This window comes from Copadichromis virginalis, linkage group LG16 (genome assembly GCF_057382275.1).
Source record: "Copadichromis virginalis isolate Kocher_CV1m ecotype Utaka linkage group LG16, C_Virginalis_male_GT1.1, whole genome shotgun sequence".
Lineage (NCBI taxonomy): Eukaryota > Metazoa > Chordata > Actinopteri > Cichliformes > Cichlidae > Copadichromis > Copadichromis virginalis.
The window spans coordinates 34,608,080-34,632,283 of NC_140633.1; the positions used below are offsets into that span (position 1 = coordinate 34,608,080).

Genomic DNA, 24,204 nt, shown 5'->3' on the forward strand with positions numbered 1-24,204 from the left:
TGATGAAGCTTCTTCATCAAACACGTCACAAAAGTTTGTCAGACTTCAGGGTTGCAAACTTTACCTCCAGTTGCATGCAGTTCCGATGTTTTAGCATGCTTTCTGTGATTTATTCATCAGGTGTGTCCAGAGCAACATTGTCCTGCTCACTCAGGCCTTCCGCAAGAAGTTCGTCATCCCAGACTTCCAGTCCTTCACCTCCCATATTGATGAGCTGTATGAGAATGCCAAAAATCTCACTGGAGGGCAGGTGTGTCCTTAGATCCATGGATTTTTCTTTCTCTCTGCATCATGGTTATAATTTAGCCATTACCATCAGTCTCTTCTCAGGTGCAGTCGAAAGTTTGGATCAGTCGAGCCTCAAAGGGAAAAATCTGCCCTCAGACGAGTTAAAGGGATCTTTGAGGCCGCTGTGAGCTAGCTGTCACTTTCGCAGAAGAGTGCAGGATTTTCACTGACAGCATATTTCTGTTTGCGTCATCTGTTTGGCGCTCGCTGTGAAAACTTTCAGGCATTCAAAACAAAGTCAGCAAAGTCATAAAAAGGAGAAATATCGGCTAATATCCCTAAATTAAACGGAAAACTAACAATCTAATAGAGGGCTGTTTACTCCAGCAGGGTTGTAGGAGGGAGGATGTTTGACCTGTTAAACTAAAACAATTTTTAAAAAAGCAGAGGCGAAATTAGTGGCTGTGTTTAGTCAGTTTGCAAACATCCATCTATCAGAAATACAGACTCAGCCCGGGTTATAGTGGTCTGTATTTATAAGGTGTCACATCAGATAAATGACCCGTTCCTTGTTCCTTTGAACAAAGAGGAAATAATCACTAACAAAAGAAAGACTTAAATAAAATATCATCCTAAATTTAAACATCAGTATCGATTCACAATTTCAGTCGCTGCTTCCCTAGCTGTGTTTTCCTGTTTGTAAAAGTCTTCTCTGTAGAAAAATGGCGGCTTCTAAGCCAAACTGGTGCTCTGCTAGACCAGATGAAGACTTTCTTTTTATTTGATAAGAATCTGATCTGATGTTTCCAGCTCATGTTTTTATTCCTGGACTCTTCTAGAGTAGTTTTGCATGATTATTAGTTTAAAGCGATCCTTATATATCTTATATTGGGCCTCTGTGCTAACCTGAAACATTTAAGCCAAGAGTAGAAAGAACTATTTAAAACGGACTCTTTAGAGCTTTTAACTCACAGAAACTACAGGTGTTTGCCGTGTTTAATATGAAACTGTTTTTAAAGGGGCCTTGTTAGTCTGAATAATAAGAGTGCAGGAAGTGAGCCACTGTCATGATGGTAGCTGAAGGTAAATTAGCATGTTGTCCTAATTTAACTTATTTTGAATGACCGAGGGTGGATTCTTCCTTCTGAGGTTTGTTATTGTGTATTACCAGCTCTGTGTGTGTGCTGTGTGCTGAAGCCTGAGCCTCGGCAGACGTCAGCAGTGTAAGGTGACCTGCCTCCTCTCTCACCTGCCTGCCCTCTCTTTCAGGTTGCAGACTACATTCCTCAGCTGGCCAAGTTCAGCCCCGACCTGTGGGCGGTCTCTCTGTGCACGGTGGACGGGCAGAGGTGAGACGCTGGTAGCACATTAATACTTAATGTTCGCTTAATGGTTCTCACACACTGTTGCTGTGTGAAATCGCCATGTTCAGCTATATGCTGGTTAAATAATAACACAATAATGTTCCAGGAGTGAAGTGAGGAACGCTAACAGGACAGTTTTTACGCATTGTTTTTTTTATTAAAACCTCAGGAAACCTGGTTAATGATTCTGAGATGGTGCTGTGTTTTACTCTGTCACCTTCATCTTATCTTAAGATTTTTTAAGACCTAAAGAAAGAAGAAGAAACAGAAGTTTCCACAGCAGATCGGTAAATTCTAACTGCTGTTTTTTGATTGGATTTACCTGTTGATATGCAGTCCTGCCCTTAATTGTGGTCACGAGCTGTACAAAGTGACTGAATGAATAAGGTCAAGGATGCAAATACCCGAAATCCTAACATCCTTACTGGAGTCATACTGGGTTAGAATTAGTTGTTAGAGTTGGTGGCACAACCCAAAGAATAGTGATGGTGTTACCTTTGATGTAGTTGCTTTGCAGACTAGGGGACTAGGCCTGTGATGGTGATTAAAACACCAGTAAGATGGAGTTAGACTGTTATCAGGTTGCAGTTAAGCAAAGTCAAGTTGGAGTTTCATGCAAACTGTTTTTGATAAAATGAACTTTAAATCAATGAAAATCGCAAATCTGTTGGTGTCTGCAAAATCAGAAATCAGAAATCCACATTATTTATTTACATTTAGATTCCAGCCAGAACCTCAAAGATCTGAAACGGAATTTCTTCCACAAATAGCGACAAAGCTGCTAAAGGACAGCAATTTAACTGCAGAATGACACCGAACGCTCTTACACAGGAACGTAATCAGAAAACAAGCAGCTGAGTCGAGTTCAGTTGCTTGTATATATGCTCATCTCCAAAGAGATGCTGACATGTTGAGCTCATCGCACAGACTGATTTAGATGAATTGCAACTTGTTGGTAATCTGCGTTTATAAAGTCAACAGCAGTTATCTGCAAGTCTTTACCAATCTGTGAGAGAATGGTTGCTAGGAGACAAGTTGCAGCCCACCAGGGCGACCTATGCAATCACCTTTATGCTCAAACACGGTCACCCAGAGGTTAACTCTGTTGGACAATTAATCTTCAATTGGCATAGCTCCCTGCAGCAGGTCATTGACAGCAGAAATAAATCATTACAGTCACCAGGCAACCGCAGAAAAAAAATTAAGGTGTTATATTACATTATACGTTATAGTACCTGTTTTAGTGCAGTAATCTTTGTGAAGGTCAGTGTTTATATTTCAGAGAAGCACTAGATTAACCAGTTTGTTTGTTTTTTAATTATTGTATGGCGGTCCTGGTTCAAGCTGGTTAAAACTGTTGATTCTATCCCACTTGTATTTCCCAGAAAAGACAAAACACGTGTAAAGAAATAACCATTTCTCAGTAACTATGTCAGGAGGCGTTCTGATCACCCTGTTCTCTGATTAGTGCTTGTAAACTTTCATAAAAGTTTGTTTAACAAACCTTGACAGTTGTAAAGATAACGGTTTTGTTTTTACACAGTGTTACTTCAGTTTATCGTGCCTTTCCTACAAATTGTGAAACACTCACTGTTTTCACGTGTCTGTTCTGGCTTCTTCTTGTCTCTAATCACTGAACCCGCAGCCTGCGGCCTGCTCTGATAACGTCCTATCTTTATGTTTTTGTTGCAGACATACGGTGGGAGACACTAAGGTCCCCTTCTGCATGCAGTCTTGTGTGAAGCCTCTGAAGTATGCCGTCGCCGTGCACGACCACAGCACGGAGTACGTGCACAGTTTCATCGGGAAGGAGCCCAGCGGCCTCCGCTTCAACAAGCTCTTCCTGAATGAAGATGGTGAGTTGTCTTGGACTTTTTATTAAACCTTGTCCTCCAAGTAAAGCGATGAAGAGCTAGTGCAGGGTACAGGAAGTTGGTGGAAGACTTAAGTGGTAGATATGATGCGAGGGTCAGATGTTCTTAAATCACAATGAGTCAGAAATCCAGCGAAGCAGCCCCCTCGCCTGGCCACATGTCTTGGCACTCTACCTTTTTGTAGGGTTAAAAACATGCAGGCCTATGTTGACCCCCTGAATAGGTGTTTTTTTAACAAGTCTGTGTTAGCTGTTTTTTTTACATGCCCAAAAAAGCCAGCAAAAGGGGGCGTGTGTTGCTTTTGTGTGTAGGTGTGTGGAAAAACAGTTCAGCTTATTAAACCTCAGTCACATGGCTAATAAAGACTAAGGGCTTCTTTTATCAGGACGTGCGCTTGCATCTCACTGCGATGCTTGATGGGGGAGGCTATCACGGCCTGCCATCGCTGCTCAGCTAGCTGTAGCATTGGTTAGAACGAGTGTGAGAGCTGTGAGTAGTCAGATGCATTGTGGGAGAACACGTGGTTGGGTTGTTCAAAAATGGGCATTTTGAGAGGAAATGCCAGAATCCCCAGGCTGAGGCTCACACTGCAGACATGTCATGGTCACTTCCTGTGTTCTCCCGCCTTCTGCCAGGGCAGCCCTGCAAGGGGATAATGTTGTGTAAGCAGATCACATGACCACAAGGAAATTCAGGTGATGTAAGCGTTCAAGCTCTTTCAGAGATCTGAGGGAGGAAAGTGCTGGATTTATTTTTCACTATGTCCCTGTCCACGCCTCCACACACTCACACAACACTGTAAACACTGCACTCCTCTACAGTAGTAACAACAATAAGTTTTAAACTTGTCCATACATACAGATGGTTCTCACTGGGCTGTGTGATGTACACAGAGTCCTGACGGTTAGAGTTAGATCATCAGCAGCATACCACAGATACAGCAGCAAGTTGCAACACACTTTGTCAGCCCACCAGCACATTCCTGCATTTACAGCTACACAAACATCAACAAGCGGCCAGTTGCCATCAAACAGTCAGGTTGAAAGTTACACTTTAGATACAGTAGGCCGCACTTTTCTTTACACATTACAGCAAAAATCTGCCCTGTGGGTGGTTTTTAGTAGGCCTGGACTGTTTTTTTTCTTAATCTTTGTTAGTCCACTGTATGAACAACAAAAACTTGCTTATAAACACTTAACAGTAGCATTACATATATATACATATATACACAAAACCTACAGAAGTATAGTTCATTTCTTTCTCAGCTCCTTAGACTACATACATCTGTTTTTTTTGCAAGCTACATAGAGACTTGTTCGGTTTTATACTTCAAATCAGATATTGTGACTGTTTCAGCTGCTACAGCCTCCGCTGTGTTTCTCTGTATTATCTTGAGTCAGTGTTTACTGTGTATGCACTTGACCCTCGTGTTCTGATCTGTGTATATGCACAGCTCTCAGGCCGAATGTTTGCACTTTGATCCTTCGTAGCACGCTAACGGAGCTCTCGTTGTTTTGCAGATAAGCCGCACAACCCGATGGTGAATGCTGGCGCTATTGTTTGTACTTCACTCATAAAGGTAAAAGCAGTCACACTTCGTCCTCCTCCTCTGTGTGTTTGTGTTCGTTTACGTCCAGTCTGTGTGTCACTTCCTCTCAAACCTCAGAAAATTCCTTGTAATGTGGGCGTCACTGAGCTGCTTTATCAGTGAGGTAAAATGAGGGGTAATGTAAGGCTGTGGGTCTGGGGGTTAATTAACCTGCTTTTAATGATTTACCTGCCATTTCCTGACTTATTTAACTGATTCTTGTGAAACTCATGATTTTCTTTCCACTGTGTTCTCGTGTTTACGACTGACTCAGTTCGAGGTATTTGTAAGTTACTGCCCTTAGGCGTGTGTCCTGTTGTGGTGATTAAAAGTCTCGTTAATCCCTCCTGAAGGACACTTAGCTGCTCCAGCTCACACGCTTCAACCACACAGACTAAAAATAACCTGCACGGAGAGCAAGCACAGGTTAAAATGCACACCTTCAGATTTTATCTCAGCCTTAACGTAGATTCAGTAAGTTTTCTGGTGAGAGATCAAACCAGCTGCAGCTCACAGTCTGACCCCCCAAACAAAGGAGATATTAAACCTGGCTTAAATGCCAGCTTTGTCATAGGCTTTTCCTCTGGCAGAGTTACATTTAAAAACACTTTAAAGCCTTTCAAGTAGATGTTTGACCCCCCTTTATTGTGTCATGACTCACTTTAACGATCGATTGCTGCAGCTTTTTCTGGAGGTGACCTATTTTTTTTCTGTCCCCAGCACTTAGACTTTATCCTGTATGACTAATGAAGTGATTCATCCCAGCTGCATTGATATATTGCCAAAGCTTCAAGGTGTTACGTTTAGTTTTTGTTGGACTTGAGTGGAAGCAGTCCAGAGAAGGAAGCTCTTCAGAGTGATTTGGATCTTTTTGTATTTAAAGGTAGCTCAGGTCTGTGTGTTTTCAGTGACCACATGTTATTGTAACATTGTTCATTCGATCTTTTTTTTCTATTTGTGCTTCTTGTTCATTTTCACCCTGCAGATGAACCGTTTTTAAAGTGACTACACTTTGCCTCGTGATCTGTTAGCTTCACATTAGAGGGACGTTTATCACGCAGCTTTTGCGTCGCGATTGAAAAACAGCAGCTGAGCAAAGGGGAGTGCAGACTCTTAACACTCCTAATTTAAATCAAAGCAGAGGACAAAATTAGTTTAAACAGAGACAGCAGCAGGCTCATTTACAAAAATGCTTTTAGACTAAACGCTGTCTTCTCTCCGGTCCTTTGGTCCCGAACTGAAATAAGGCAGGACTCCACGTTTACGACAAAAATAGTAATCACGTTTATTTACTGAAATTTAAAAAAATGTCTTTTTACAGGGGTATGAATTTTAAATTTAAGTCAAATGAAAACAAATAAACGCAGGGACAAAAGAGGCGGAGAAGGTGAAGTGACACACGGTCATCACATTAGGGAGTTTAGGTGAGTATCTGGGAGACCTGCATGGTAGACGAGCAGAAAGCAAAGAAGAACCGATGGAAAAACCACAGACTTTTTGAACTTTTGAAACAATAAACTTTGCACTGTATTGTAAAATCGTGATTTTAATTAGATTTTGATTAATTGCACTGCAACCCAGAGGCAAAGGCAACTACAGGAAATGTTAATCCCTCTAAACCATTAATAATCTGACCTTTACTTTCTGTAGATGGATGACCAAACATTTGTTCCAACTCTGCTTTATTTGAATTTAATTGCATGACTTTGTGCTTTTAAAGAAAAGGTAGAAAAAGGGAAGAGCTTGGTTTATAACAAAATAAGAGCATCGCAGTAAAAATGAACGAAAAGAAGCTAAAATGAAAACTGAAACATTCGAGAGAGCAGATGCAAGAGTAACAGTCACAAAAATCAGTCATCAGATGGACGAACGCCTGCATGTCATTTTAAATGTTTGAATGATATAAAATAAATCTGCAGATAATCGACTGCTCTGTGTTTCAGTTCAATGACCCTGGTGTTATTGTTGTGTTTCACTCTCTGCTCTTATCAGCTTTGTTTTTAGCTGCAGGAGGAGGTAGAGCAGGAAACCCTGTGATAAAAGCAACCCACAGCTTTTAGCATCAAGAGCTGGATCGTTTTTCTCAGGACCAAAACAAACTGTTTGTTTTGCAGGCAGTTTATCATTCATGTGTCAGAGTCACTAAATGCTTCCTACTGAGCTGGAGTCTGGACATGTTTAGGTTAGCCAAAACACTCTTAAACCAGGGAAAAATAGGCTGCACTGATTCTCAATTAAATTTTGGCAATAAAAGCCTCCACACATTGTATTTTGACACCTCTGTTATGTTTAAACTGTAAAGCACGGACAGAGACACCCATCAGACCCATTAAACTGCTTCAAAAGTTTGAATTTGCACCAAAATCAGGACTAAATTTTTTTTCCTCACTACAGTTTATCCTTACTGTCATGTGACATTACAGCTTTACTAACACCATCAACCCAGTCATGCAAAGCTCTCACACGGGATTTCTTTGAGAAGTCAGAAAGTAATCAGGAATACAAGTAAATAACAATAATTTGGCATCTTAATAAAAAAAAATCTTCTTTACTATTTTCTCTTTTTTTTTCCTTTCTTTTTTTTAAAATAATAAGTTCAAAAATTTATGGATAACGATAATAATTATATTTTATCACTAAAATACAGTTTAGATTAAAGAGCTTTCACATACAGGTGGATTAACAATTACAGAAACATAAAGAATCATTTAGATAATTATAATACTGTTAATTGAGGGCAGCTGTGGGTTCCAGCTTACATTGGGTTTAAGCCACAAATTTATTTATTTTTTTAAAAGTAAAGTGCTGAATATTATGCATAAAAACTGTTTTAAAAAAAAGATGAACTTAAACATTTGGAGTCAGAAGTTACCAGACTTGAACAGGAGCATAAACTGTATGGGTGCAGTGCACAGATAGCTGCTAACCGCTGAATAACATTCAAATAAAATCCTCTAATTTCACTCATCTAAACTGCACCATCCTTCCTGGATGGTCTGTTAGTACAATTAACTGCTCAGCCGCCATTTTTATTTGAATTAAAGAGACTCCAAGAGCACAAACACAGGCTGAGGTGAAGCCTGGGAGACGACTTGCTTATATCAGGCTCCGAACATTATTTCTGCTGTAAAGTTGATTTAACGCGGAAGTCTGCAGGGACTGGCTCGCTGCTTGAGTCGGCCTCAAGTGGACGTTAGTGGAACTGCAGATTTTAACGCTTCAACACCGGCTTGGTTGAACTCGCTGCTTCTTGAATCATAAAAATTTTACTGAACATGTCTGGACTCCAGCTCTGCAGGCACGCTCGAGTTAACATTAACCTCACTAAAGTCTGAGCTGATCAGGTTCTGTGTTTTTGAACCACCATGTGATACAAAGAGGACTTCCTTAGACGCTCACAGCCGTCAGACAGGTTCAGTCACAGCTTTCTTACTAATTAATGATGCAGTTTGAAGTCCTCAGGCCTTAAACTCAAACTCAGAACATGTGTCTGTGTCCACATCGGCTCATCAGTGTCTCTTTTTTTTAAATGTGTTGCTTTTGATTTTGATTTTAACTGTAAAGCCGTTGGTGAGGTTGCACAGTTAGCCTTTAACCTTCGGTGGGGAAACCCGCCGTGAGGAGCTTGCCGTGGCAGTATGCCCCCAAACTGTTGTTACATGCTGCTTGAAGGCTACATGTTGTTGCTGTTTTTGTATGTTGCATATTTTGCAGACTTAGGAACTGTGGGAAATAATGACTGCAGCAGCAGGTCAAATGACGTTGGTAATTTTTTCTTCCTTTTCCATATCTATCTCCTCATTCTCTCCCACTTCCCCTGATCCTCTTCCTCTCCCTTCTCTCTATTTTTTTTATTCTCCTCCAATCAGCTCTGTAGAAACTTCATGTAGTGACTCTTTAACATCTCCATCAGTGCCACAGTTTTAAAACTCTACAAGTAAAGTTAAAACTGGTGCTACAGCACTTTAAATGTGCATGTGTGGCCATGTTCTTTTGTTTTGTTTTTCCTTTGCTGTGTTTTCTCTGCGGGACATCAGCGAGCTACAAGCTGTGACGAAGGCCAAACCTCCCTCCCTCTTCACCTCAAATATACACACACTCACACACCTGCACAGTGTTAACTTATAATACACACCTGCCTGCATACACCCACATCTTGCAGACTTACTGTAGAAACATGCACACAGTCAGGAATGTCATACATATTAAAAACAGGTTTGACTGTTTGGATTGGAATCAGTGAGATGTCATGAACACGTCTGCTAAGTCTCCCTTCAAACTTCCCTCTTTGTAATCTATCCGCAAACTGATCGCATTAATAGTTTGTTGAACTCTTGGCAAAGCTCGTGTGATTTTTACACTTTATTTGTAATCAGATCTGTTCATGCCTGCTAATTATGTAAATCTAGTTGGTCAGAATTATCATTTATCATTTTATAAAATCTTTTGTGATGTGCTTTATCCTCTGAGATTTCTCTCTATAAATGAACCGTGCTAACGACTCTTTATTTTGTTTTCTCCGCAGCAAAGTGTAAGCAACGCAGAGAAATTTGACTATGTGAGTATTGGTCAGAGCTCTGACCCACAAGTATTTAAAGTTCATTTATATTTTCTTTGTCAAGGTGTGATTCGTTCATCTAACAACGTCATAACCTGATGTTAAAATGTGAAATAAATCTTCTTGGACACTTTATTAGGTACACCTTTTCAAAGCACAACTCTCTAATCAGCCGGTCTGCTTCGAGCTGATGCATCAATATAGAACAGTAGCTCAAATAACACTTACAGTTACAACCAAAGTATGCAGAAGAGCATCTCTGAGCCTTGAACCAGCTTGACCAGCTCAGCTACTGCAGTGGAAAACCACACCGGGTATAACTTCTGTCAGCTAAGAACAGGAAACTGAGGGTACACTTCACACAGACTCACCAAAACTGGATATACCAGATTGGAAAAATGTTGCCAGGTCTGACGAGATAAGACTCTATTTCTGCTGTGGCAGTCAGACGATAGGGTCAGCTGTGGGATGTGGTAGAATGGGAGATTCACATTATGTATGTACAGCTGATAAATCTGCAGTAACTGTGTGATGCCATCAAGTCAACATGGACAAAAATCTCTTGTTGAATCTATGACATGATAAATAATGGCAGATCTGAAGGTGTACCTAATAAAATGACCAGTGGATGTATAAAAGCGACATTGCTCATTTGTTTCAGACTCCTCATTTTGAAGGGTCAACCTGAGCATTCGCTGCCACCAGTGTTGGTCAAGTTACTTGAAAAAAGTAATCAGTAACTAATTACTGATTACTTCCCCCAAAAAGTAATCTCGTTACTTTACTGATTACTTATCTTCAAAAGTAATTAATTACTTAGTTACTTAGTTACCTTTTAAAAACACAATTTACAACCTGAAGAGGTGATAAAGCGATAGATCTTTCAGCCCAATTCTACTTTTTCTACATAATCCATCATACAAAATGTAATCAAATGGAAAAGTCTCTTTTTTTTAACTTGTTTTATCAGTTTTAATCTTTTAACTTTATGCATCAAGCAAAAATTTAATTATATGCAACATTCTCTGACTTGAATAAATTAGTTTAACATTTAAACCTATTTTCTGCACATTCCAGCACATAAAATAAAATATTTTTTGTGTTTACACTCAGTCTTTCAAATAGATGCAAGTAAAAAACAGCAGAAAATAAATAAAGTCAAAGACTCAGCGGTCCTGTTGCTCTATTTTCACCTGTAAAGCAGGACTGCGGTAGGCGGAGGTTTACCCTGGTGCAGGTGTGCTGCGGTCAGTTGAAGAATCCGCGAGTGTCTCTGTGAATTTCCCATTACGTCGTTGCGCACTCGGTGCTTGCTTGGAAGTTTAGGGTTTTTTCGCTGTAAAAAGAAGTTTTCTTCCCACGCACAACGGACGCTAATGTTTTTGTCACTTTTTATGGAATCAAACTCAAAGTAAGGTCAGTACTTCCACGCTTTAAACGCTGCACGCTCATACTCTCTCCCACAATCGATATGTGATCCATTGTTGATCTGCACACAGCTGTTATCACCAACGGCGCACTCGCTTACGTCACTGTCGTGAGACATTCTCGCAAAAAAACTCACAGTTTTAGTAACGCAGCGTTCCTACGGGAAAGTAACGGTAATCTAATTACCGATTTTGCAATAGTAATCCCTTACTTTACTCGTTACTTGAAAAAAGTAACGCGTTACTGCCCATCTCTGGCTGCCACTGTGTTGGTTTTTCTTGTAGCCATTATTTGAGAGGCTGGTGAGCACCCTCAGCACCCCTCCTCCTCATAAATGTTTTTATTGGTGCAGTCAATGCTCTCGTGTAGGAAAGAGTCAGTACTCGTGAAATCAAACATTGAATTTTCTCTTGAGGTTTAATTATCTGCACCTCTGTGTGTGTTGAATAGGTTTAGAGGGACTCTTGATGTTTTATATGTGCTGTTTAGCTGGCAGCTCTTATCATTTGTAGTGTTTGACCTCCATACATGAACCTCTGGATCATTTTTTCATCTCTACTCTCCTCCTGCTTTCCCTCCAGGTCATGAACTTTCTGAAAAAGATGGCGGGAAACGAGTATGTGGGTTTCAGCAACGCCACGTAAGTCCTCCCTCCACATCGCCTCCTTAAAATCACCCAAGTTTACTTATCCTTGCCCTGCAAACCCCCGAACCGAGCTGACCTAAACACCACCGTAATAACCTTCACAGGCTCATTACAGGAAGCATAAACTGTGAGAAACACCTTAATTAACTGGGATCAAATTAACAAGCACACAGGCCATGTTTTAAATGGCTTATGTTCACGAGAAGTCAGATATAAGCAGGACTGTCTTATAATACCTGCTCAGAACAACAACAATAATAATTAATCGTGTAAAAAAAACCTTTTCTTTATACAAAAAGGCTGAAAATTGTTTACAGAAACATCATTTTGGTCCTCAGTGACCCACATCTGTTGTGTGCTGAGGACTTCCACAGGTGCTGATGAGGTTTTAAAGGTTTGCATGATTTATGACGGCTCGTGTTGCAGTGTCATCACATGATTGCGTGAGCTGTGGTTATGTTGTACACATGAAGGCCGAGGTCTGTGAATACCAGCACAGCACTGAAATAACACACACACGCTACCTTCATCTGTAATGGGAGTGCTCTTCTTTGTGTGACAGATTCCAGTCTGAGCGTGAGTCAGGAGACAGGAACTTCGCCATCGGCTACTACCTGAAAGAAAAAAAGGTTTGTCTTTGTGAATCTCCTCTCTGAAAACCTGGAGTGAATTTAGAGTTTAAACGAATCGGGCCTCACGTTTCTGCTTATTTTGCCACTGAAGCTTGAAAGTTTACAGCCAGCAGCTCAGCATGTAATGCTTCTCGCCCCTTAAATACGTTCATGCATAAATGAGAAAAATCTGCATATTTTTGATTCAGCTGATTGTAACCCTCCTGATTTGCCTTTTGGTAGGAGTCAGCTAAGACCCCTGAGACTTTTTTAAACTTATGAATGAAAAACTGCAGCGTCAGTTTAGAACAGAAAAAACCTGGTAGTGTTGTTCTTATCTAGGACACAGCAGCCTGGTTTTTGCCGGGATCACAGATCAGTAACATAAATACAATCAAACAAGGTGAGCCATGTTCTGGCCGAGCTCCTCGTTTGATTAGCGCGAGTGCTGCAAGTTCAGCTGGACTTTCCCAGAAATAAACTCATCTGCAGATGCAAGACAGCAAGAAAGACGTCAGTCAGTCACCGTGTGTCCAAGTCCATGTGTTTCTGAGGAAAGAACAAGATGAAAAGAGTTTTGGGATTTTTTTTTTTCCTGTGAAGAAAACAACAGTTATTCTTTGAAACAGTAAACCTTTGATCAGGTGGTCTGGTGTAAAACGAGTCTTTAATGGGGCTGACGGCACTCGTAAGCTGTGACGGATCAAAGATGATGGAGAGATGATGGATGCATATTAGAGGAAGTGGAGACTGTGAAACACATATTTAAAGGGTTTCAGCCCTTTGGCTCTTGTACCTGATGCTTTCAAGTCTCTTCAGCATGAGAGCATGGTTATTAAATGTTTTTTTTCTCCTCTCTGCAGTGTTTCCCAGAGGGGACAGACATGACCTCTGTACTGGACTTGTACTTTCAAGTGAGTGTAACTTTAGCCTCTTCCAGTATTTATACATTTTTAATGAGAGGATATCATTAGGTTGTTTTCCTGCTTCATTGCTGAGCTGCTTCCTGCTATTGATTTTTATCCTCAACAGTAAAGCTTCCTGACCAGTTGTTTCCACCACTTCTTTCAGCTTCTTTCTGTGTGATACATACATAGCTTCCAGACCACGAACAGATGGTTTTACCTCTATATGCTGTTCCAGTATCTCCCAAACCAATCAGATGGATTTATTTCCATCATTTCCACCCTTTACTTTCACTTTTCTGTCACCTCGCTTTGTAAATCAAGGTGCAGTAACAGAGTTATTGTCTCTGCCTCTCCAGCTCTGCTCCATTGAGGTGACATGTGAGAGTGCCAGTGTCATGGCGGCCACCCTGGCCAACGGGGGTATCTGCCCAATCACGGGCGAGCGCGTGCTGAACCCAGAGGCGGTGAGGAACACGCTGAGTCTGATGCACTCCTGTGGCATGTACGACTTCTCAGGGCAGTTTGCTTTCCATGTGAGTGAAACACAACACGGGTTACTGGTGTTTTGATTTATTAACTGTTTGTATTTTCAGAATTTTTAATTAGACTTGGAACGATGATTGTTAAAACTGCAGGAATATGCAATTTATTAAACAGCAGTGCCTAAAAATAGTTCAGAGTGCTTCAACAAGCAGACAGTAGCACTACAGGTGATTTAAAAAAAATATAACAGTGAACAAAAACCTTAAATAAAGCACTGCAGATATTAAACAAAATAAGAGATGATGTCGAGGAGACAAGGCTTCATCAGGTGCAATGATCATCTAAACTGAGAGCAAACAGGGAAAAAAGTTTGAGTGTTTGTCCTTAAAAATGGACATAAGTGTTCTGGAGACATACTCAAGATGTGGATCCAAAATAAATAGTTTATAGCTGATGATATTAAACTAAAAAAACAAATTCATGAAGCTCAGGTGAAGTTTTTTCACACTTGTTTTCTTACGGAGTTTAGCATATTGTGGAGCTAACGTTCTTTTTTGAAGCATGGGTTGTTGTTTTCGGACAGTTTTGTCTTTAAACATTTCTGGTGCAACCAACAATTCAAAATGATAATCCAGCTCTGCATAAGCATGACATTCAAAATCCATCCCAGTTAAAACTGTTAAACATAATGAGATGTCTTTTGTTACTTTTAAAAAGCACCACAATTGTATTAATACTGTTAATACAGTGTTTACTGTATTAACAACCCTCAACCGAAGGGCCCATGTGATTGGATATCAGATTTTAAAGTCGTGATAGTGTTAGATTATCTGTGTTAGGTAGTTTTAACCATATGAATTCTCACATTAAACCACAGCTAGAGTATCTCAGAGGAAATGATCAATAAACGAGGCACAACGACTTTCATCCTGAGTCGGTGGGAAATGGATTTCTGGACTCTGAAACTGAACAGAAAAACGAAGGCACTGTTGCTTTGGATCTGACACAAAAAATCTAAATAACTCTTAGGGATTTCTGAGAATATTCAGTGTATCGTGAGATTTACCATCGCTGTGTTGATGTACTTTGTCACCGTCGTGCTGCTTCTGCACACACAGCCAGCCTTTCTGTAACTGCTTTGTTTCCCTGCTGCAGGTCGGCCTGCCTGCCAAGTCTGGAGTATCAGGAGGGATCCTGCTGGTTGTGCCCAACGTGATGGGCATCATGTGCTGGTCGCCTCCGCTCGACAAGCTGGGCAACTCGGTCAGAGGGATCCAGTTCTGCACGGTACGTGATGCCCGGAGAATAAACACTCCGCCTCGAGACAATATTGCACCTCCTTGTTTATTAACTTAAATATTTTACAGCAGCAGAAGGAGCAGAATTGCTTTTAGGAGCTGAAAGTGGCCTTTCATTGCAGGGATGCTCTTTCCCATTAGTGTGGTTCATATTCGAATTCGAATGAGCACCCCGGCTACTTTGCATTGAAGTCTAAGCAGCAGTCATTTTAGATCAGACCCAAAACATTAGCAGAGTCTGAACCGCTCAGCGTCACATTAACACACACAAGATGTAAGACTTCACTTTTAATTTTAATTGAATTTTGTTTACGTTTTTGTTTTCTTTTCATTCATCCATCATCTCTTTTGTTTACCTAGTCCAGGGTTGTGGCAGGGCTGGAGTTTCCCACCTCTCACTAGGTGGCAAGACACCATTTTAGCTTTTCTCAGCTGCTTTGTTAGTTTTAGTCTTTCTGTCTTTGTATTTCAGGACCTGGTGGAGCTTTTCAACTTCCACAACTACGACAATCTGAGGCACTTCACCAAGAAGCACGACCCTCGCAGAGAAGGAGGCGACCAGCGGGTAAGGACAAACGCCGCCTCGTCAGGCTCATGTGACAGCACACCTCTCCAGCAGCTTCCTGTAGTCTCAGCTGTTTGCACTGACCTCCATAACTGCACGCACAGTAGCCCCTAAACTGTCCCTGTTCCTCCTTCGGGTGGAAGAGCTGCATAAAGTGAGTGGAGTATATTCGTTTACTGCAAATATTTAACATACAAGGAGCCAAATCTTGAGTTAAAAGACACCTGGAGCCAAACTCAGTCTGATCGTTCAGAACATGTCTGGTAGATGATGCAGTGTTTCCCTCACATTTTACATTCAGAGTGCCCAGAACCTTTTTCTGAGGAAACTAAAGTATTTCTTCAGACCGTAGCGTGCACTTCCACAATGGCGAGCACTGGTGAAGCTTTTTTCCGTTACTCTGCTGACGTAGCTGCGGCTTTTTCCATCATGTGACTTTATAAAAACTGGGGTCCAGGGTGCATCCGGGCTTTCGCCATCTCTACTTTCTGTTTAAGCAAGTAAACACAAATGGGTTGAAATGATTAAAAATAAGTGTTCTCCTTTTCTGATTATCACCGTGTTTTTTTTAAAAGCTCTAGCTCGCTTCATTAGTACGACTAAAAAACTGAAGAATAAAATGCTTAAAAAAAGAAACAAGCAGCGAGCATGTCGGATGATGTGAACCAGGTGTAATAACGGCAGGATTTCGTCAACTCTAAAAATCTGAAAGAAAACTGTTTTGCTCAGGTGGATGGTCACTTAGTGTCCTAAGTGTGTAGTCCTGAGTCACCTGAGCTACAAATGTAAAAGTGGAAAAAGACGATTTTGTGGACAGATTTGTTTGCTGAGTTACTGACTTACTGCATAATCTGCTGCTGGACTTTAATCACAATCTATTGATTAGATAGAATCTAATCTATTGTATAAAAATACTACTTTTAACGTTTCTATAATGCTATATGTAAAATTTACTTTATTTATTATGCCAGCTCTTTTACTTTGATTCCTTCTGCTAATGCAGGCGCAGAGCTTTATAGCTACTCTGTGTCAGAGTCAGCGTAAATATGCTAACTTATTGTTACATTTTGTTGGTAATAACAACAAAAATGTAAACAATTTTAGTTTTATTAATGCAAAAACGAAGAAGAAGAAAGCGTGGTCTTACTGTGATGAAAATGCCCCGCTGCAGAGTCATATGTGGTTAAAGATTTAAATTAACACCTGCTGTTGAGCTGTGTTTCGGTTACTATAGGGCCTAAAAGTGTTTTATAGCTCTATAAACAAAGATGTCTGACCCCTGGTAGGGATATAAGTTGTCAATATGAGCAAGCAGGTGTGTTGTGTTATTACATTATGCAGTATTTTCGGTATATAGTGCTCCATTAACACTGCTGAATGTGTGGGAAACACTGTGAAAACTGATGGCACTGTGAAAACTGATGGCTCCATTTTACTTCCAAGTGTTGCAGCGATCCACCCAGCACATAAACGCAGGCAGAAACGGAGATTTGAGACTAATTTATTATCCGTGTCAATAACAGCAGCAGACCTTCGGACCTATGGATTACGAGAGCCTCCAGCAGGAGCTGGCTCTGAAAGCCCCTCTTTGGAAAAAGGTGTCCCCCGCTGAGTCGAACGAGGACAGCTCCACCACTGTAGTCTATAGGATGGACAAAGTCATCGAGTGAAACTTTTAAAACAAACAAACAAACAAACAAAAACAGACGCCCCCACCTCGCCTGATCTCCCAACAACGCGACGGCATCGTCTCCTCACCCTCATATTTATGTATAAATTATGTAGAGGATTATTTATTGCTGGTGAAGCGGTTACTAGGAAACTTGTTTTTGATTTTGTCTGTGCTGGAAAAATGGGATCAGCTTATTATTATTATTATTATTATTATTATGAACTCCAAATGACCTCCATTTGCTTCGTTGCCTTCGCTCTCGTTTTATCTCAACACACTTTTATCTTTATTTTCTTCTTCATCACGTCAGAGTTTTCTTTTTAACAACGTCAGCTAACGCTGCGTTCACTCTACGACCCAAAACAACAGCTGCTTGAGAGTAAACACTGACTTTAAATTTAGGGGTGTGTTACGAGTGATTAAATGAATATTTTGGCCGTGATTGATATGTTTTATTTTCCTGGTTATTATTATTTATTTTTATTTTTTTTCCCACTTTTGTGACATTTGGCTCCTCGATTTAAAATATAGATGAAGAACATTAACAAATGTCATTCACAAGTGTTGCGTTATTTTGCAGATCTTTGTGTTTTCTGTTAAAATAATACTTGATTTGTGCCTGCTTCCATTTCTTTGACATTAACTCGACTATGAAACAGACAGAAGTCGTGAGGACTTTCAGCTCGAGTTGAGTTTGTTTGTGTTTGATGATGTGGTTGATACTAACAGAGGGCAGTTTTCTCGCAGTCAGGTGACAAAAGCATTGGGCTGTTTCTTAGGTTTGACTTGTTTGCCTGCAGCTTCCTGACATGCTTCTGAATTCTGAGGAAGGAAAGGCGAGTAAAGTCAGTCGTGTAGGTTCAGTTAAAGTCTCTCGTGGCTTCATACAACCATTAACTCCCTTGCACAGCTCACAAAAGTATGCAAACACGATGTCTCCATGTAGAAATAAATCTGCTAAATGTGAATGCAGCATTTATTTACTACAAAGGTGACGATTCATGTCCCTCACCTGAAATTGCGTCGGAAGTTCTGCGAGCAGATGGAGCTGGCACTTCCAGAAAAAAATCAGACGTACTAACCGTGGATGAACTTAATCTGAGGCTTTTATCTGCTCTAGTCCAGTTACAGGATAAAGTCATCAAATAAAACCCTTTTTCTCAGCCACAGTTCATTTCAGTGATGACCAAAGCGATTATCGAGTCAAACACGAGCCTGCTGGGTGTGCGAGTGAGCTGTTAACCAAAAAAATACAGCATGGCTAGCTTCACACGTGGAGTTGTTTCCATAAGCAGCAGGTCAGTGAGAAACAGCTGAAGGAGAACGGATCACATGTTGGATGTGCCGTCACATGCCATTATTTATGTTTGCATTGAGTTACCGCTGTTGTGCCATGATGCTTTTACTGTGTGAGACTGCAGGAATTTATGAAAGTCAAAGGAAACAATCCGACTAAAAGCCGTCTGTGCACAGCAGTTTCTGCAGAACTCCACCTGCAGATCAGATTATAAGACTCTATCTCACTACACTCTTGCCAGATTCTCATTAATAGACACAAAATAAGTTTCTGTGCACTACAGTTTCATGAGGGACCGGCACTTGTGCAGAAATGTGGCTAAAATCCTGAAACACTGCAGCCCCATCAGCTCACCTGTGCCCGTAACACATCCATGGCTTTTACATGAATCATGTAGCGAGCAACTATTCCCTCCCTCTGACTTCCCGTGTTGTGTTTTACTCTATTACATCAAAGTACCAGAATTACTAGTATTAGTACAATTACTGTTGACCAGAAATACGCTGAGCTCAGCTCGAAAGGTTCCTGCTGAAGTTTTAGTTCTGAACTAACATCCACCTTTCTGATAACCTCTCCGCCTGGCTGTCCAAGTACATTAATGCTCCCAGCAACCCGTCAGGTGCAGGATGAAACATGATTTTTGTGTTTGTGTGGCTTAAACAGCAGTAAGCCACCTGCCACAAACTTGAAGAAATCATGTTAATTAAAACCAGATCCGTTAATCAGCAAAAACAGCTGAGTGCAGGTTTTGGTGGGTCTCTTCAGTAAATCCTGACTGCAGGATGGTTAGTGAGTCTGGCCCTTTCAGTTTTAGAAGCTTTAGTCTGCTGAGGAGCTGCTCTTCTCTATATATGTCACTGAAAACTTTGTTTAAAATAAAAAAATTCATAAATCTGTAGAAAAGAGGTGTTAACCGGTGTGTGTCGATGTTCCAGCTCGAGGAACAACGTTCAGTGTTGTTTGGGAAGTTTTCAGAGTCTTAGTCTCATCAGTTTAGGCAACATTTCTTATTTCTGGATGTTCGTAGCAGCAGGCGTGTGTAGCTATCAGCTGTGCATCTGCACACGAGTGATCTTCAGCTGCAGACCAAAGAGTGTGTTTGAATTTTTACTTCAGACGTTCCGGGTTTATCTCACGAGCTCCTCTGTAAATATAAGTACTTGCACATAAATGTCGCGCCAGCGGATGCCTTAGTTTCTCTGCACCGTGAAGCAGGAGGAGGTGTGTGTTTATTAATCACTGTTGAAACTGAACATGTGTTTGTAGGTTTGAGCTCAGAGTGATGCTGCTGGAGCCGTTACCACCATGTTACTACTGTCATGGCATGTTTTGGTTTTTTTTCCTTTTTTGTTAAACTTCTGCTGGTCATGTGGGTGTTACAGGTGAAACGTATTCAAAAGCCTCAGTCATCATCAGTGTTGCTGGATTATTATAATCTGAAGATTATTATCACATAAAAAAGTTATTTTCTCGTGTAGTGATCAAATGTATGAACGCTTAAATGAACTCCCCCGCATGTGTTGTTGGTTGTGAAGTTCGCTGTTCGACTGATTTTGCTGATTTTAGCTGAATTGTTAGTTATGAAAAATTGACACTGCGTTTAAAATGCAAATTATTATAAAGAGATTTTTAAAAAATATATAATTGCCAAACAATTAGAGAAAATTATGATGTAGCTGCACTTTATTTTTATTTTTTTAGTAAAACTATTGAATGTACAAACTCTTGAGTCACTGGAAAACCGATCTAATGAGGAGGCGATGCGTATGCCGGTTTAGGCTACACAGATCCTGGGTGCTGAGCATACGGAGATAAAAATACTGTGTAGCTTGAACCCGGTTTAACGTACAAAGCTCATTTTATTCCCATTTAAATCAACCATATGTGGAGAGTTTTTCCAGAGTGCGTGACTTTTACGAGCAAGCAACCACTCGCTTGTTTTACTTCCCTCACATGTGAGCGAGGCCTTTACCATAACAACAGTTCCTTTTTTTTGTTTTTATGGACGTTTCATTAATCAGTTCACTAAAAAAACTACACTTTTAAGACTAACGTAATTAATTGTTTTAGGACTTGATTAAACGCTGCGCAGCTCGTCGGTTTAACAGGAATAGTTTATTTTCCTGATTCGCTCGGTCTTAGCTCGGCATTTCCTTCTCTTGGCCGTGAGCGAAACGAGTCGCTCTCCTCTTCTTTAAAATATTGACTTTTACATCTTTGGTGCTCCGTTCATTGGCACAAAAATCTGAATTTGAGAGCCAGAGATAAAAACTAAAGGGACCTGCATTGGGGGGAGACTAAACCGATCCAGCCAATCAGGACTAATTATCAATCGCATCTGTCCTTCTTTGTTTTGGAAGAATAACACATAAACCTTGTGTTTGTGTTATTCAGTGTTGGGTGTAACGCGTTACTAAGTAACACGTTACTGTAATTGAATTACTTTTCCACTGAAAAAGTAGAGTAACTGATTACTGTTCATTTTTAGGTATTTTAATTACAGTTACTTACAATGTACTTGCGTTACATTGTAAAATAATTAAACTCGCTGAATATCATTATTTAATTTCAATAATTTATCTTCTAAAGGGTAAAAATAAACTCTGCCGCTTTAACATCGCTGTAGTGCAGCTGCGCGTCATTTCGCACCAGTTTGCTGCTGCATAGTCGTATTCTAAAGCGGAAGATGTCGGACTCGGCTGAAGCGAGTGGCTGTTTTATGAAATGGACATATTCCCGTCTCTTCACTTTTCTGAAACAAGCAGACAAGAATATTACAGTAATATGTAAAAACTATCGGCTGCTGTTAATAGCACGAGTAATCTACTGAAGCGCCTGACAGGAGAGCACAGACGAACACTTCTGAGTGATTCTTGTTCATCATCCATGGATAACACCGCGGCAACTCCTGCTAAGCAGGCAAAACCTGATTTTACTTCAGCAGCACAGAAAGCGTCTGAAGGTCAGCTTAAAAAAATAACTGCAGGCTACATTGTGGAAGAGATGCTACCGCTGCGTACTGTAGTCTCCGTCTTTAAAAGAAGACTAAGAAGTATTTAGTTAAATTACTTATTGAGTAATTAAGTTACTTTTCAGACACAGTAATTAGATAAGTATTTTAAATACAATATTGATTAAGTAATTAGTAATTAATTACTTTTTTAAAGTAACTTACCCAACACTGGTGTTATTCTTCAAAAAAACAAACAAAAAAAACCCTGATTATTCCGATCAGAATCGTGACAGCGGGGCTTTTGAATGCAGCGTCAGTGGAAATCATCAGATCTGTATTATGAGTCTGTGTAAAGCTTTGTTCGGTTTGCACCATGAAAGTAGATAAAATGAAGAACGGCTCAATCCAAACCCGAGTGTTAGAAAATCAAAGATGATTAAATTCTAATGGTGCAAATTTAACAAAAGGACTCGTCTTTGCACAGACCTTCATGTCATGTATGAGTTTGTTTTCTGTTGTCTGCATGATTTTTTTTTTGTCAATTTCCATGAATTTTCATCCTTGTTTGAATCCTTTTCACTGTCTCTCTTTTGTTAATTTGTGTCTTGAACATGTGTGTTATCCCTTTGTAAATTAATAAAAGATTTAAAAGTGATCACTACCATCAAAGTTTGGTGACCTCGGAACTGTGAGGTTAGATTTTTATATAAAGACAAGCAGAAGATAAAATGAGCTGCTTCCTGACCTGAAAATGTGAAACCAAACAGTTCCCAGCTCACAGCTGTCATACTTTTATATGTTTCTGTTTGTGAAGTCTCCATGAGCTGCCTCTTTGTTCTGGACGTGCAGACGTGACAGTAAAAATGGTGTCGATATTATTTTTGTTGCCTTGTTGTTTCTTGTATTAAATGAAATAAAGCATCTGTTTTAAACCGTCTCCCCATCTGAGCTCGCAGCGGTTCTTTAACAGAAAACACCCTTAACTTGAAGATTCATGAAGTCGTCCCTCTTTCTAAGGTTTATAAATCAGGACATAACCTAAGAATTCACCACATTATTCTAGTTATGTAAATATAACCTCACTGCTTCCACTGAAATTATCAGCCAGGTGCTGCTAGTTAAAGCACTTCATTAACTGCTCATCAGGTGTGAGTGGAGCGTTCAGGTGTGTTAACATAATGCCTCAGAGGAAAGATGGCAGTGATCAGAGAAGTACCTGTTGCTGACCAGCAATCTGGAAAGGATTGTAAGACCAAATGTTTTTAAATCCATTGTAATACAGCGTGAAAAATTATTCATAATTAGTAAACATTCAAGACTGCTGGTTCAGGCTGGCCCAAAAAAGATCTAACAAGCATGGATTATTTGGAAGAGCTGCCAGGAGCGTCGTCTCCCTAATGAGAACGTTGCAGCACAGCTTAGGTTCATAAAGCTGCATCTAAACAAACCAAAAGACTTCTGAAACCGAAGTGGAAATATTTTGTCGACCAAACAGCACGTCAGCACAGGCACCTCATTCCAACAGTCAACCATCAGTACTCCAGTTTTACTGCATTCTGACAGACACGCAAATGCATTTACGGCTCGTCTGCAGGTGTTTTTGTTCACATGGGTTTTAAGGTGCCTGGTTTACCTTTTAGAGAGACATTAGAGAGTTAATGCTTTTATTTTTTTAATTCGATTTGTTTTTCGAATGTCACGTGTGTGAGACTCTGTCTTTTGATTATTCTGAATATTCTGCCTTTACGTACTTGCACCTCAGTAGCCATCTTGGTTAATGGCCCCACTTTAAGTTAAGGTTGAAGCTTTGTTTGCTTTTGTAAACATAAGATAAAAACTTGTTCATCCAGGTGATTTAGTTTTACTTTAATTTGTGTTGTTTTGCACGAAAGAACAATTTTTTTGTGCAAAAATAACAAAAAACACCTCATGAGTCCTGTACTTGGGAAGCTTGTCTCCTCAAGCTTATCTTAGTTTGGTGACATGATCAGAAATTTGTAGCTATTTTAAATAGATTATACAAAAAAGACAAAAAGTTTTTTTTTTTGTTATTTCCAAATATTTGTCAGGTTAGGGGTTTTAAGTATATAATTGTTTTATCAAATATAATAAATAAGTGAATAAATAAATGAGTGAAATAAGCTTTAGTTTCCTTTTTATAATCGTCACACACACCAGTCCAGTTTTTATGGTAAGCTAAGCTAAACTTGCGGGGCTCCGTACTAACTACAGCACACACAGTCACACCCATCGATTGATGTGGAAAGAAGTCACAGCCAGCAGCTCCTTCAGAGCACAGAGAAGCTAAACGCTGACCTTTGAGAAGATCGTCCATGTGAGTGCGCAGTGACGTGTCACATGACAGCAAGGAGAAAAATAGTTCTCAGGTGTTTTTGAAGGACCACCATTCCTCATTTTTGTCATGTCACACCACATAGGCGTGTGACTTTTGGCTCCCTGCCACCAGCAAAACAAACAGATCACAGAATGAGGCTATACTGTACCTTTGGAGAGGTGAATGTTTGGAGGATGTGTTGATGTTGAATTAAGCTTCCTGAAGGTGACAAGCAGCCATCTGTTACTGCATTCATCAGTACTCCAGTTTTGCTGCATTCTAACGTACAAGAAGACATGCAAATATATTTACGCCTCGTCGGCAGGTGTTTTTTGTGCACCTGGTCTGGGTTTTTAGGTGCCTCGTTTACCTTTTAGAGAGACATTAGAGAGTTAA

General features: G+C 40.2%; 1 protein-coding gene across 2 annotated transcripts in view; it reads left to right on the forward strand.

Annotated features, from left to right (window-relative positions):
* Positions 1-24,204, forward strand: part of LOC146691225 (glutaminase kidney isoform, mitochondrial-like) — a 41,322-nt gene that overhangs the window by 11,666 nt on the left and 5,452 nt on the right. The window contains exons 4-15 of one of the 2 annotated variants that reach the window (XM_085434535.1): positions 121-250; positions 1,498-1,577; positions 3,285-3,448; positions 4,987-5,045; positions 9,580-9,612; positions 11,622-11,680; positions 12,249-12,315; positions 13,161-13,211; positions 13,562-13,738; positions 14,844-14,975; positions 15,459-15,551; positions 17,075-22,410. In XM_085434535.1, coding sequence (XP_085290661.1) covers positions 121-250; positions 1,498-1,577; positions 3,285-3,448; positions 4,987-5,045; positions 9,580-9,612; positions 11,622-11,680; positions 12,249-12,315; positions 13,161-13,211; positions 13,562-13,738; positions 14,844-14,975; positions 15,459-15,551; positions 17,075-17,221 — 1,192 coding nt within the window. In that variant the 3' untranslated portion in view covers positions 17,222-22,410. Of the gene's footprint in view, positions 1-120; positions 251-1,497; positions 1,578-3,284; positions 3,449-4,986; positions 5,046-9,579; positions 9,613-11,621; positions 11,681-12,248; positions 12,316-13,160; positions 13,212-13,561; positions 13,739-14,843; positions 14,976-15,458; positions 15,552-17,074; positions 22,411-24,204 lie in introns of those variants that run through there. The other variant, XM_085434534.1, reaches the window with a different exon arrangement.